At 57.9% G+C, this 12,258-nt stretch overlaps 1 protein-coding gene across 3 annotated transcripts in view; it reads left to right on the forward strand.

Annotated features, from left to right (window-relative positions):
- The window catches only part of SLC12A3 (solute carrier family 12 (sodium/chloride transporter), member 3), a 32,590-nt gene that overhangs the window by 14,267 nt on the left and 6,065 nt on the right, over positions 1-12,258 (forward strand). For 2 of the 3 annotated variants that reach the window (XM_004693587.1, XM_004693586.1), the window contains exons 18-24: positions 1,074-1,180; positions 3,022-3,104; positions 4,477-4,554; positions 5,220-5,321; positions 6,211-6,322; positions 9,440-9,526; positions 11,507-11,642. In XM_004693587.1, the coding sequence (XP_004693644.1) occupies positions 1,074-1,180; positions 3,022-3,104; positions 4,477-4,554; positions 5,220-5,321; positions 6,211-6,322; positions 9,440-9,526; positions 11,507-11,642 (705 nt within the window). Of the gene's footprint in view, positions 1-1,073; positions 1,181-3,021; positions 3,105-4,476; positions 4,555-5,217; positions 5,322-6,210; positions 6,323-9,439; positions 9,527-11,506; positions 11,643-12,258 lie in introns of all 3 variants that reach the window. The other variant, XM_004693588.1, reaches the window with a different exon arrangement.

Below are 12,258 nucleotides of genomic sequence, written 5' to 3' on the forward strand. Positions count from 1 at the left end.
CCCACCCTTCTTGCCGCTCCAAGGGCACTTTCTTGGGGTGTCCAGGTCCTGGGGAAGCTGACGTGGGGGCCCGTGGGGTGCTGCCTAGCCTTGGGCAGTTCTTGTTTTGTAGGATAACGCTACAGACCGCGGCGTGCAAAAAAAAAGTGTATAGTTTGTTTACAGGCACAGACACTACTCAGTGGTATAAAACCACCTAGATCAAATTCTAGAATGTTCCACGAGGCAATTTATGCTGCTGCTCAGTTTTCTCATCTCTGTCATAAGCACATAGATAAAAAGGTTGTGAATTCTGAGTCAACATCAGGACATTGTTTTCAATAGTTTTAGATATTTCACAAAATTAAGAGAAAAGAGCTTGCTCGGTCCCTGTCTGAGGGCTACAAATATGTCAGGCAAAGGGGGAGGTGGCATGCTACGCACCACACACTTGACAATGGTGTGTTTTACGTTATGTGAATTTTTTTAAAGATTTATTTATGGATGCATACAGAACTGGGGTACAGGCCAGAGATGCAGGGGCAGCAAGAGGCTTCACCAGAGTCAGAGTGGGGAGCAGAATAGGCCGATCCACTGAAACCCACTGCTGAGGGGAGCAGCGGGGAGACAGGAGAGGTCTGCTGCGCCCTGTGGGTCACCTCGGGGGCGGGGATCAAACTTGCGCTGAAGCAGCTGCAGCCAGCTTCATAGTGCTGTGCTTTCATGGCCTGCACCACCAGGGAGGGCCCTATTATGTGCATTTTACCTCAAAATGTTTTTAAATATTGAAAGACATATAAAAGAGGCCCAGATTGGATGACCCAGGAACACCCCAAGGTTGACATCCAGACAAGTGGGACAGTGCAGTCATGGCCTGGGCTTAGAGAGACCTCGGGGTGACTTGGGCTGAAGCTTCGCCCGCCTTAGGGTGTGTCCAGACAGACAGGGCTCTGGACTGGAGCTGCGTTTCAGAGCCCTCACCACCAGGCGCAGAGAGGCTAGAGCCAAGGGTCCCAGAAAGATTCCCTGTAGGGCGTGAGCCCTGATCACCAGCCCTGCCCCTAAACGGGTCCCCCACCCTCTCCCCGCTACAGGCCGCAGGTCTTGGGAGAATGAAGCCCAACATTCTGGTGGTCGGGTTCAAGAAGAACTGGCAGTCGGCTCACCCGGCCATGGTGGAAGACTACATTGGCATCCTGCAGTGAGTGAGGGTACCCGGAGCGGGGCCTGGGGTCTGCGGATTTGGGCTGGCGGGGTTTGCTGGGCCTCGCAAAGCAGAGAGGAAACAGCTCAGCACTCTAAGGAGCTGAGTCACTGAGAAATAAGCAGGCAGAACCAGCGTCCCCCAGTCTGATCTGTGGGCCATGGACACCAGACTCCTCAGGGATCTGGCAGGTAGCACTATGGAGTGAGCCGGGCGTGGCACAATAGGGAGCGGTGGAGACTGGGGCCGACTGAAGAGCACAACTGCCACTTGCCAGAGCCCGTTGGGTCCAGGCAGACATGTAGATCAGCGTTGCCAGATCTCATTTCTCAGAAAAGTTGAAAATGTGGGTTTTCAGGTGAAAAGCTCGTGTCCATCTGTGGGCTGCGGAGGGCCTGCTGATAGCCGGCTGTGGAGGGAGTGCCTCTGAGCAGGCAGGGTCTGAGGACCCTGACCCACCTCCTCCCTTCCCAGCAATGCGTTTGATTTCAACTACGGTGTGTGCGTCATGAGGACGCGTGAGGGGCTCAACGTCTCGGAGGCGATGCAGGCATCCCTACTGCTGTTGGCTGTTGCAGGGTGGCTGAGTGTGAGCACCAGCTGCAGGGCCTGCTGGGAGGTTGGCCGGACCCAGCTTCTCCCGAGCCTGGAGCGCCCCTCAGGCAGGGGACAGGCTTGGCCAATGGGGCTGGGTTCTGAGCTCCCCGGGGACTGCAGGCGACCTGCCTCAGTTCGCACTGTGTCACATCTAGAAGACACAAACCAAGGCTGCTTCCTGTGCAAGTGGAGGGAGGCAGAGCGCAGGAGCATTTGAAGAACACGGGAGTGGTTGCTGGGCCTCAGAGCTGCTTCCTGGTCTGCTGCAGACCAGGTGTGAGGCTCCGCGGTGCTTCTCAGCTGGCAGCGAGGTGGTCAGACACTTGCTTTCCAGCTCCCACCAACACTCCAGATGCACAGTGCTGGGGCCTGACAGGTAGCCGCCCAGCGACGTGGTGGTGAAGGGGTCCAGGAGGGCAGTGCTTAGCCTGTTAGACGCCTGGGCTGTGCCAGCCAGGTAGTGAACATATTTCTGGGGCAGGAATTTTCCAGACATTCCATGTAGACAACCAATTTACTGCTTCATGAACAAGGTAATTCCTGAATGCATGTCTGCCCTGGAGGAATAATTGGCTTTTATATATATTTTTAAAAGACTTATTTATTTATGTATATAAGAACTGGGGTATAGGCCAGAGATGTGAGGTGTGAGAGGCTTCTCCAGAGACAGCGTGGGGATCAGAACAGGCAGATCGACTGAAATCCACTGCTGAGAGGAGCAGCGAGGAGACAGGAGAGGTCTGCTGCGCCCTGTGGGTCACTCCCTGGCCGGGGATCGAACTCGTGCTGCAGTGGCTGCAGATGGCTTCACAGCGCTGCGTTTTAACCCATTGCACCATGAGGGAGGGCCCCTTGGAGGACTTTTTAATTCTAAGCCAACCGGCCACTTTTTAGTGTGCGACCATGAGCAAGTTCCTCCCCAAACTCAGTTTTTCCGTCTGTAGAGTGGGGATGACAACTCCCATCCCTACTGCTGTTGGCTGAGTGTGAGCACCAGCTGCAGGGCCTGCTGAGAGGTTGGCCGGACCCAGCTTCTCCCGAGCCTGGGAAGCCAGATCCACAGCTCCCAGGCCACAGAGCCACAGGCGCCGTGGACACTTCTGGTTCTGCCTGCACGTTGCACAGGGAGGCCCAGTGAGCAGATGGGCTGGTGGGGGCAGGCCTACTCCAGACCTCTGTGTGCCAGCTCCCCTGTGGGGTCTGAGGCCGAGAGGAGACTGACCCACCCCCTCCCTTCCCAGCGATGCATTCGATTTCAACTATGGTGTGTGCGTCATGAGGACGCGTGAGGGGCTCAACGTCTCGGAGGTGATGCAGGCCCACAGTGAGTACCGCCCGCCTGTTCTGCACCCCTCAAAACCAGAGCAGGCTTCCACAAGTTTCTTTTCTCATTTTTCAAAGATGTATTTATTTATGCATACAAGAGCTGGGGTATAGGTTAGGGGTACAGGGGGCAAGAGGACCCACCAGAGACAGATTGGGGAGCAGAACAGGCAGATCGGCTGAAATCCACTGCTGAGGGGAGCAGCGGGGAGACAGGAGAGGTCTGCTGCACCCTGTGGGTCACCTCCCTGGCCGGGGATTGAACTCCTGCTGCAGTGGCCGCAGGTTGCTACATAGTGCTGAAAATCAACCCGTTGTGCCACCAGGGGGAGTCCCCAGAAAATTTTAGAATCCTTTGTTTTTAAGTGATGGAGGGGAAGAGAAGGAAGACTCAGTGGGAATCAAAGGCTATCGGCTCTTAGAAAGTTGGTGTTCAGGGGTCCCTGAGAGTTCACCATGCTTCCAGGTAGGGAAACTGAGGCAGAGGAAGAGGAATGACCAGCTTAAGGTCATGTTCCCAGCTGCAGGCAGAACCAGGACTGGAAGTCAGAGCTTCTTGAATCCCCGTCAGTCGCCAGCGGGGATAATCGTTCAAACAGAGAGGAAGATGGGAGAGGGGGAGGCGAAGGCCCACAGGAAAGCACTCGAGTCCAAAACCTGGGCATCTGAGGCTCTCCCCCGTGCGCCAAGCAGGGCCGTGTTTCGCTTTCAAACCTGTGAATATACAGACTTTGAGAGAGTGAGATTGGATGTGCAGACAAATAGCGTGTGTGGAAAAGGGGCAGCAGGCCAGGGGGGGCTGGCCGTGCTACATGTGACCTGGTGCTTCTCGACAGCACCGGCCAGGACACGCCTGGCACAGAGAACTCGTTCCATGAATATTTGCGCAACCAGTATTTACAGAGCTGCAACCGTGTTCCTGCCCCATGAGGTTCTAGGTTATTCTAGGTGCTGGGGCTACAAACAGTCTGTCCTCGGGAAGCGGAAGTCCCATGAAAAATGTAGACACTTAACAATAGGCGCATCTGCCATTGCAGGCAGCAACAGCGTCCTGAGAAATTTGACACAGAGTGGTAGTCAGGGAAGGCTTCTCGGAGGAGGAGGTCTTTTGCTGAGAAGGGAGCTCTAGGAGAGAGTGTTCCTGTCCCAGGGAGTGTCCACCCCACTGAGGCCTGGTTGGGAATGAGCAAGCCTGAGTGAGGGCGGAAAGCAGTCAGCAGAGGTGGCAAGGCCAGGGCCCGGCAGAGAGGGACTGGTCAGGCTGAGCTAAGAGGCTGCGGCTTTCTTCCTAGTGTAAGCTGAAGTGTGACTGGGGAGCGGGGAGGTGGCCCAGGCTTGCTGGGCCTGGAAATGAGCTAGCCCTTCTCTTGCAGTTAACCCCGTGTTTGACCCGGCGGAGAACCGCAAGGAAGCCAGCGCCAGCAGGGCCAGGCCATCTGTCTCGGGCACACGTCAGTCCCCACCCTCCCCCGATCAAGGCTCAGGGTTCTAGGGGGGCTAGTGGTGGGCCCCGGCACCTGGGAACCGCAGGCTCAGGGTGCTCTCACGTCTGGGGGCTGGGGAGGCGCCACTCAGGAACTCAGGCAAAGGCAGGAAGCTTTTCCCTCGTGATGCAGCACCTGGGAACCCTAGGGCTAGATACCTGGGGGTGGGCGGGCGGAGGAGAAGGGAGATGGGCGGGTTTAGGGACTGTCACTGCCAGCCCTGCTGGCTCCGGCCTGGTCCCTCCTCCTCGGGGCCTCTGGCCATGCTCCCTCTGCTGGAGGAGAGGAGATGAAGGGGCTCCTCATGCCCTTTCCCCTTGAGAGGCCGGGGAACCATCAACACAGGAACTGGGGGCACCCTCTGGTATTTGTAGGGGACCCAGAGGAATTTTTAGAAGAATGTTCCCAGTACTCACGAATCCAGGAGGGAGAACCCCGGGTAGGCAAGTCCAAGCACTGACCAGCCGGTTGACCTACCGAGAACTGGAGTTTCTGCAGCAGCTGCAGGAACCCCCTCCCCCACCCCAGCCCCTCCCACGCAGGCTGCTGCTCTCAGTAAGCCAGGCAAGAGCCAGCCTGCTCATGGGGCATTCACCCCACGGCTCTGGGGTGACCTGCCCTCTGCCCTGCAGTGGACCCCGAGGCCCTGGTGCGGGAGGAGCAGGCCAGCACCATCTTCCAGTTGGAGCAGGGCAAGAAGACCATCGATGTTTACTGGCTGTTTGACGACGGAGGTCAGTCCGCAGTCTGCCTGGAGGTCCAGGCTGCCTCCTCCAGGCCTCTTTCTCCCTAAGGCCTGTCCTTCCTGGCTGTCCGCACCAGGCCCATGGTGGGACCCCAAGCCCAGAGAAGAGAAATTGTGGTCCCCAGCCCACCACTAGGCTCAGGGGAGCTGGACTGACCCCTCTCTTGGCCTCCAAGTTTTCAGTTGTGAAATGGAGGACTTTACCATGGAAACGGAGCCCTCAGACTCCATGGCCTCAGGGCCACTGCACGTGACATAAGTGGGCAGATGGGTGAGGTATGCAGGGAAGCTGGATGAATATTCTTCACGTCTCAAAAAATAGGTTCCCTCATTTTTTTCTTAAGACACACAACTCGCCCTTTTATCATCTGATCTTTGATAGCGCGAGGCAGAGAGAACTTGTCTCTGCTGTAGTCGGACACACCCTGGCAGGGTCACTAGCGGAGACCGCAGCTGCATGCTTGACGCTGAGTGCATTTCACGGGCAGCATGCCGTCCCTGGGCGCCAACCATGCGCCCCTTCACAAATGAGGAAACTGAGCATAGGGTGGGGAAGTACCGTGTCCAAGGTTATGCAGGGGTGAGTGTCGTGAGTCGGCCGGATGCCTCCTTCCTGCTGCTGAACGCTCAGTCTCCGGGAGATGCGGGTGGCCTAGACGTCCATGCGAAAGCCCCTAGGTATTCAGTCCCAGCTCGCTTCTGGAAGACACCCTGCAGCTCCAAATGAGCCGTGGCCCAGGCCCTCCGCCTCTCCAGTCTGGTCCAGCACGCCCATAATAGACCCATTATACAGATGGGTAAATTGAGGTCCCGAGGAGGGGAGGGGCTTGTTGGTGCAGAGCACTTTCCTCTTGACTCACGGGACCCCTCCTTGCCAGGCCTCACACTCCTCATCCCCTATCTCCTCGGCCGCAAGAAGAGGTGGGGCAAATGCAAGATCCGAGTGTTCGTGGGGGGCCAGATCAACAGGATGGACCAGGAGAGAAAGGCGTAAGTGGAGCGCGCTGCTGGCGTGGGGCCCCTGGAGGACCAGGGCTGTGCCAGCTCCACCCGAGGGTCCCTCCCTGCTCCCCTACCCTCTAGCACCCCTGGGGGCCCAGATGTCTCTAGGTGACGGCAGTGGGGGCAGGTATGGACACTTAATTTGTTTTTTTAAAGATTTATTTATTTATTTTAAGATTTATTTACGCAAGAGCTGGGGTACAGGCCAGAGGTGTGGGTATGGGGGGTGGGGTGCGAGAGGGCTCACCAGAGACAGAGTGGGGAGCACAACAGGCAGATGGACTGAAACACACTGCTGAGGGGAGCAGCGGGGAGATAGGAGAGGTCTGCTGCGCCATGTGGGTCAGTTCTCAGGCTGGGGATGGAACTCGTGCTGCAGGGGCTGCGGACAGCTTCATAGGGCTGCATCACAACCCCTTGAGCTACCAGGGAGCCCCCTCCCCACCGCCCCCCACCCCTGAGTATAAACATTTTAAAGCACAGACTGTCTCAAGGAGAAACCTGTGAAATGAAGACGGGAGAAGCTCAGCGCTTAGACTCTCCCAGGGCAGCACCCCCCTGAGCTTGCTCCCTGGTGAAACGAGGTGACACTCGCAGCCGGGACACAGGCAACCCCCGCCGAATCTCCTGGTGGAAGTGACATTTCATTGTTCTCGAGCTCCCTGGCGGATCCGCAGGTCGCCCAGGTAGCCCACCTGAGCCCCGCTCGGGCGCTCTGCCAGGACCCACAGCCAGGAGAAGTGACATTGGCTTCCCTGGGTTTTATTGCACGTGTCTCCGGTTAGAGAAATCTGGGATCTGAGTTTCCCTTTCCAAATGTGTCTAAGCAGGCTGCAAGCAGAAAGGAGAGGTCAGCCAGCAGGTGGACACACAGATGTGGACACACTGAGACAAGAGCCGCCTGGCACAGCTAGGCAGGTCAGCCAGCAGGTGTGGAGGCAGCAGGGATCCGGCCTGGGCCTGGAGGGGGCAAATGCTGCTTCAGACCTGGGTTGAGCGAGGTCAAAGGTCATAGGGCGGAGGGTGGCTGGAGGGTGCAGGTGGGCTGGGGCTGGGAACAATGGGTGGAGTGCCCACGATCAGGCAGTGAGTTAGCCTGTCGTGCCTCAGGCTGACTGTGTTTCAGCCAGTCCGCCTGTTCTGCTCCCCCACTGTCTCTGTGCATTCCCCTACAGGCAGTGTCTGGCTTTTCTGCTCTGTAAACGATAACAAACCCCGAACCCCGAACCCCGAAGGCCACTTTGCCCTCTCAGCTCTGGCCCGGCTCCCAGGGAAGCTGGGCCCAGCCAGTGCACTTCAGCTCACCGAGGCCTGGGTTCCCAGCCTTACACGGGGCATGTGAAGCTGCCTTTGCCGCCACCTGGCAGGGATGTCAGGACCTGCCGGTCACCCGAGGCCAGGCCTGTGCCGCCTCCTGGCCGGGAACTGCCCAGGCCCGCCAGCCGGTGCTGCACACCCAGATGTCTGCGGCAGCCCGGCTTCCTTGTTTCCACTCCCACATCCGGGACCAGCAGGGGCAGCAGGCTGGGCTCCAGCCTGGCCCTTGGGGCTCCTCTCCCTCTCCCTCCTTCCCCCCAGCCCCTCCCTGTTCCCGCTGCAGCCCCGCCCCCCCATGACTTTGCCCATGGGCACGCCCCACCTGCAGGCCCTGTGCCCTGACCACTAGTCCTGGGACATCACCACATCCCGCCCAGGGGTCCATGGGTTCTGCTGTGTGGTGGACTAAGACAAAGGAGGGTATATTGTTTAGAAGGCTTGTGGGGTTCCAGTGTGGACACCCCACCCCTTCCCCTTCCCCCTATCAGCCCCTTCCCCAGCACGCACTGTCCAGTCAGATTGCCACCTCCTTTGGGGGGCTTCCCCAGAGGGCACCTCGTCTCTCCGGGGGGCAGAGTCAGGGCCCGCGGCCTGCAAGTCCCATGCTGTACTTAGGCCATGCGTGCTGGGTTTGTTTCCTCGCTACCCTGTCATGCCCTGCGGCTCCATAGCCCCCACTCGCTGCTCAGAGTGTGGTCTGTGGGCCAGAGCCTCGCTCATCACCTGGGAGCTTGTTAGAAATGCAGAATGCCAGTCCCCACCCCAGACCTGCTGACTCTGAGTCCTCAGCAGGGCCCGCCCCAGGGGCCTACGGGTGAGTCTTAGGCTATCACGATATCACCGCTGCGGCCTGAGTTCAATCCCCGGCCAGGGAGTGACCCACAGGGCGCAGCAGACCTCTCCTGTCTCCCCGCTGCTCTCCTCAGCACTGTACTGTGGTCAGTCTACCCGTTTTACTCCCCCCTCTATCTCTGGTGAGTCTTCCCACCACCCCTGCACCTCTGGCCTGCACCCCAGTTCTTCTATGCAAAATATAAATACAGTCTTTTAAAAATCCCCAGTAGGCTTTATTTCCAATAGGAAAGACATGGAATCAACCCAAATGCCCAAAAGTAGATGGCCGGATTAAAAAGATGTGGTCCATATACACAATGGAATATTACTCAGCAATCAAAAAGATGAATGCATGCCTTTTGCAGTAACATGGATGGAGCTGGAAGGGGTCATGCTCAGAGAAATAAGCCAGAAAGAAAAGGAAAAATAGCAGGAGCATAAAGGAACCAGGGGAAAATATAATAATAATAATGAACAACTATATACTAGAGACATTTTATGGGGGTGGAGTGGGGAAATGGGGTCAAAAGCAGGGCTGGGGGGGAAGTGCGCTGGACTGTGGTGACGGCACACAGGTGAACTGGTGATGGGAAGCCCACGGGGATTACAACTAAGGTGGGAAAAGGCACAAAATGATGCAAAAATAAACGATCATAATAAAAAAATAAAAAGGAAAAACCAGATCATAAAAAATCCCCAGCAGATGTGGACACACTGGGACACGAGCCGCCTGGCACAGAGCGGCCCCTAGTGCGTCTAGACCAGCGGTCACTTGCTCCCCCAGGCCACCGTCATCATCGCCTTCTTTATCATCGCCTGCCCATGGCTGCGCCCCTCGTGGGTGAGAACATGCGCTCCGGGGAGCAGGGCTGGCTTTGCTGGCTGCTGCCTCTTCGGAGGGCGCTCCACAAAAATCCACGGCATAATGAATCCATTTTAAAAAATGTCTTCCAGGATCATTTCTCTGCTGAGCAAGTTCCGACTGGGGTTCCACGAGGTGCACGTGCTCCCCGACATCAACCAGAAGCCTCGGGCTGAGCAGTGAGTGTCTGATTTCGCCTGGTGTCCAGGCAGAAGGGCCGGCGGGTGTCCTGCAGATGTGCAGCCCTTTGGCCCCATGGCCCCAGGCCGTCTGGTGAGCCGGGGTGGGATACACCCTCCAGGCTGCAGCCTCTCCAGGCTCACAGAAGGAAAAAGAAGGGTTGGGGTTTGCGGCTGTTTATTATTTTTTATTTTTTTAAAAGATTTGATTTGTTTCTGCATGCAAGAACTGGGGTGCAGGCCAGAGACGCAGGGATGAGAGGAGTCACCAGAGACAGAGTGGGGAGCAGAACAGAGACAGAGTGGGGAGCAGAACAGGCAGATGGACTGAAATCCACTGCTGAGGGCAGCGAAGGGGAGGCAGGAGAGGTCTGCTGCACCCTGTGGGTCACACCCTGGCGGGGGATCGAACTTGTGCTGCAGGGGCTGAGCTTTAATCCCTGGTGCCTCTAGGGGGCGCCAAACAAATGATTTTCACCATTTTCAAGAAACTTCTACTTATCCGGAATCATGATAGGAGGAAACTGAGTTTTGTTTTGTTTTGTTTTTTAAGATTTAATTATGCCTAGAAGAACTCGGGCCAGAGGTTGGGGTGGGGTGGGGGGGTAAGATTCACCAGAGACAGAGTGGGGTGCAGAACAGGTAGATTGACTGAAACACACTGCTGAGGGGAGCAGCAGGGAGACAGGAGAGGTCCGCAGTGCCCTGTGGGTCACCCCTCTAGCTGGGGATCGAACTCGTGCTGCAGTGGCTGCGCATTGCTTCATAACGCTGCTACTTACCCCTGCACCGCCACGGAGGCCCTGGGGTCGTTTATTTGTGTTTGGGTTTTCCCTCCTCATCCCACCTGCTCATCCCAGCATACAGAGCCCTGGTCTCTGCAGAAGCACCGGGCCTGGGCCGAAGCATGTCCTGTTTGGCTGTTCTGAGAGCATGTTTTGGGCTGGTTGGTGAGCAAGAGGCTGGCGTCTCATCCTCAGGGGACCCCAACACCCACCCCCAGACCTGGCGTCACTTTCACAAGCCCAGGCTGCTGGCTATTCACAGATGACTGGTGAATCGGGGGGGCTGATTTTCTAAATTTCTCCAACCCCACCCCTACCCCCAGAGTGTTTTCACAAAGCAGGAGTTCTCCAACCTGCGAATGTGTCAGCACCACCCGGGGGACTTGCAAAACAGGGGACTTGCTGCCGGCCACCCCAAGATTCTGTGGCAGTAGGTCTGGGGCAGGCCTGAGAATCTGCATTTCCAACACACTCTCCAGCGCTGGCCCCGGCACCCCATGTAGAGAACCGCTGCATCGCAGGCTGTCCTTGTCCAGGACTTACTGGCATCTGGCCCGGAGCCTGTGTCTGGTGCTTGCTGGGTCTGTGGCCCCGCCGCCCGCGGTGACTGAGGCCTCCTGCCTTGGCTTCCCCTGGCTGCAGACTGCACCTCCCCAGCTGCTGCTTGGCCCGAGTGCCAGGAAGCGCCAGCCCGTCCCTCCGTCCCTGTCCCTGCGTGCAGACGGCTGAGGTGAAGGCTGCAGCATGGCCCATTTCTTGGCTCCCTGTGGCCCAGTTGGCAGTGGCTGGGGGCAGAGCCAGGGCTGGAGAGCATCTCCTCCTGGGGGCAGGCAGAGGCTGAACCCCCCCGCACCTCATAATGAGGTGCAGGCTGCAGAAAGGAGGCACCCTGGGCCCCGTCTGTGAGCACCGTGAGGGGGATGTTTGCTGGTTTGTCCCAGCAGCCCAGCATCTCGCCCACCGGGACCAGGGCTCAGTAAATATAGGGGGGCAGGGGGTGCTCAGGCCAGGGCTTGGAACTGGATCTGTCGGGCTCCTGGCTGCCCGTGGAAGTCCAGCTGCCTGCCAGGCCGCTGAGCTCACCTCAGAAGCTGCTTTGACATAAATGGCAGGTCGCGGTGGGGGTCCCAGCACCACCCACTTCCGATCCCCACCCAGCCCGCGCACCCCACCTCCCCTGCCCTCTCTTCCCTAGCACCAAGCGGTTCGAGGACATGATCGCCCCCTTCCTCCTGAACGACGGCTTTCGGGACGAGGCCACCGTGGCGGAGATGAGGAGGGACTGCCCTTGGAAGATCTCAGACGAGGAGATGAACAAGAACAGGGTGAAGGTGCGGGAGAGCCCCCACAGTCCGTCCAGCTTCCCGACGCCCCTCCCCCACCCCACCACCCTCTGGGTGTCCTCAAGCCACAAAGGCTGGGAAGCAGGTGGCCAGTTTCATTTTGCCCTGGGGAAGGATTCACAGACAGTGCTGAAGGTCAAGGTGGAATTTGTCCAGTGGCCGACAAAGCTGGCTGACCTCTCCCCTGGACCTCTCGCTCCCACCAAGCGCAGCCACAAGCCACAGATACCCCCCCCCACTTCCAGACACTTCTGCAAGACTCAAAGGAGGGTGACAGCAGCATGGTGGCCACTGTGGTCATTTAAGGGGGGCCCCACCGTCCTGTGCGCTCCTGTGCCCCCTCCACTCCTCAGGGTCACTGTGCCCTCAGAGGACATCCGGGAACCTCTGGAGACTCTTTGGGCTGTCACCAATGGGGAGAGAAGTTGCCACTGTCCCTGAGTGAGCAGAGGCCAGGGACGCTGCTGTTGAACTTGGACAGTTCCCAGCCCCCCGGACGGTTCCCATGACGAAGCACATCCCCCCGAAAATGTCAGCCGTGGCGGTGGAGAATCCCTGATCTGGGCTGACTCACTGCCCCTCAGTGTTCCATTTTCCAGCATGG

The sequence above is a fragment of the Condylura cristata genome, unplaced genomic scaffold (assembly GCF_000260355.1).
Source record: "Condylura cristata isolate star-nosed mole 26May11 unplaced genomic scaffold, ConCri1.0 scaffold00039, whole genome shotgun sequence".
NCBI lineage: Eukaryota > Metazoa > Chordata > Mammalia > Eulipotyphla > Talpidae > Condylura > Condylura cristata.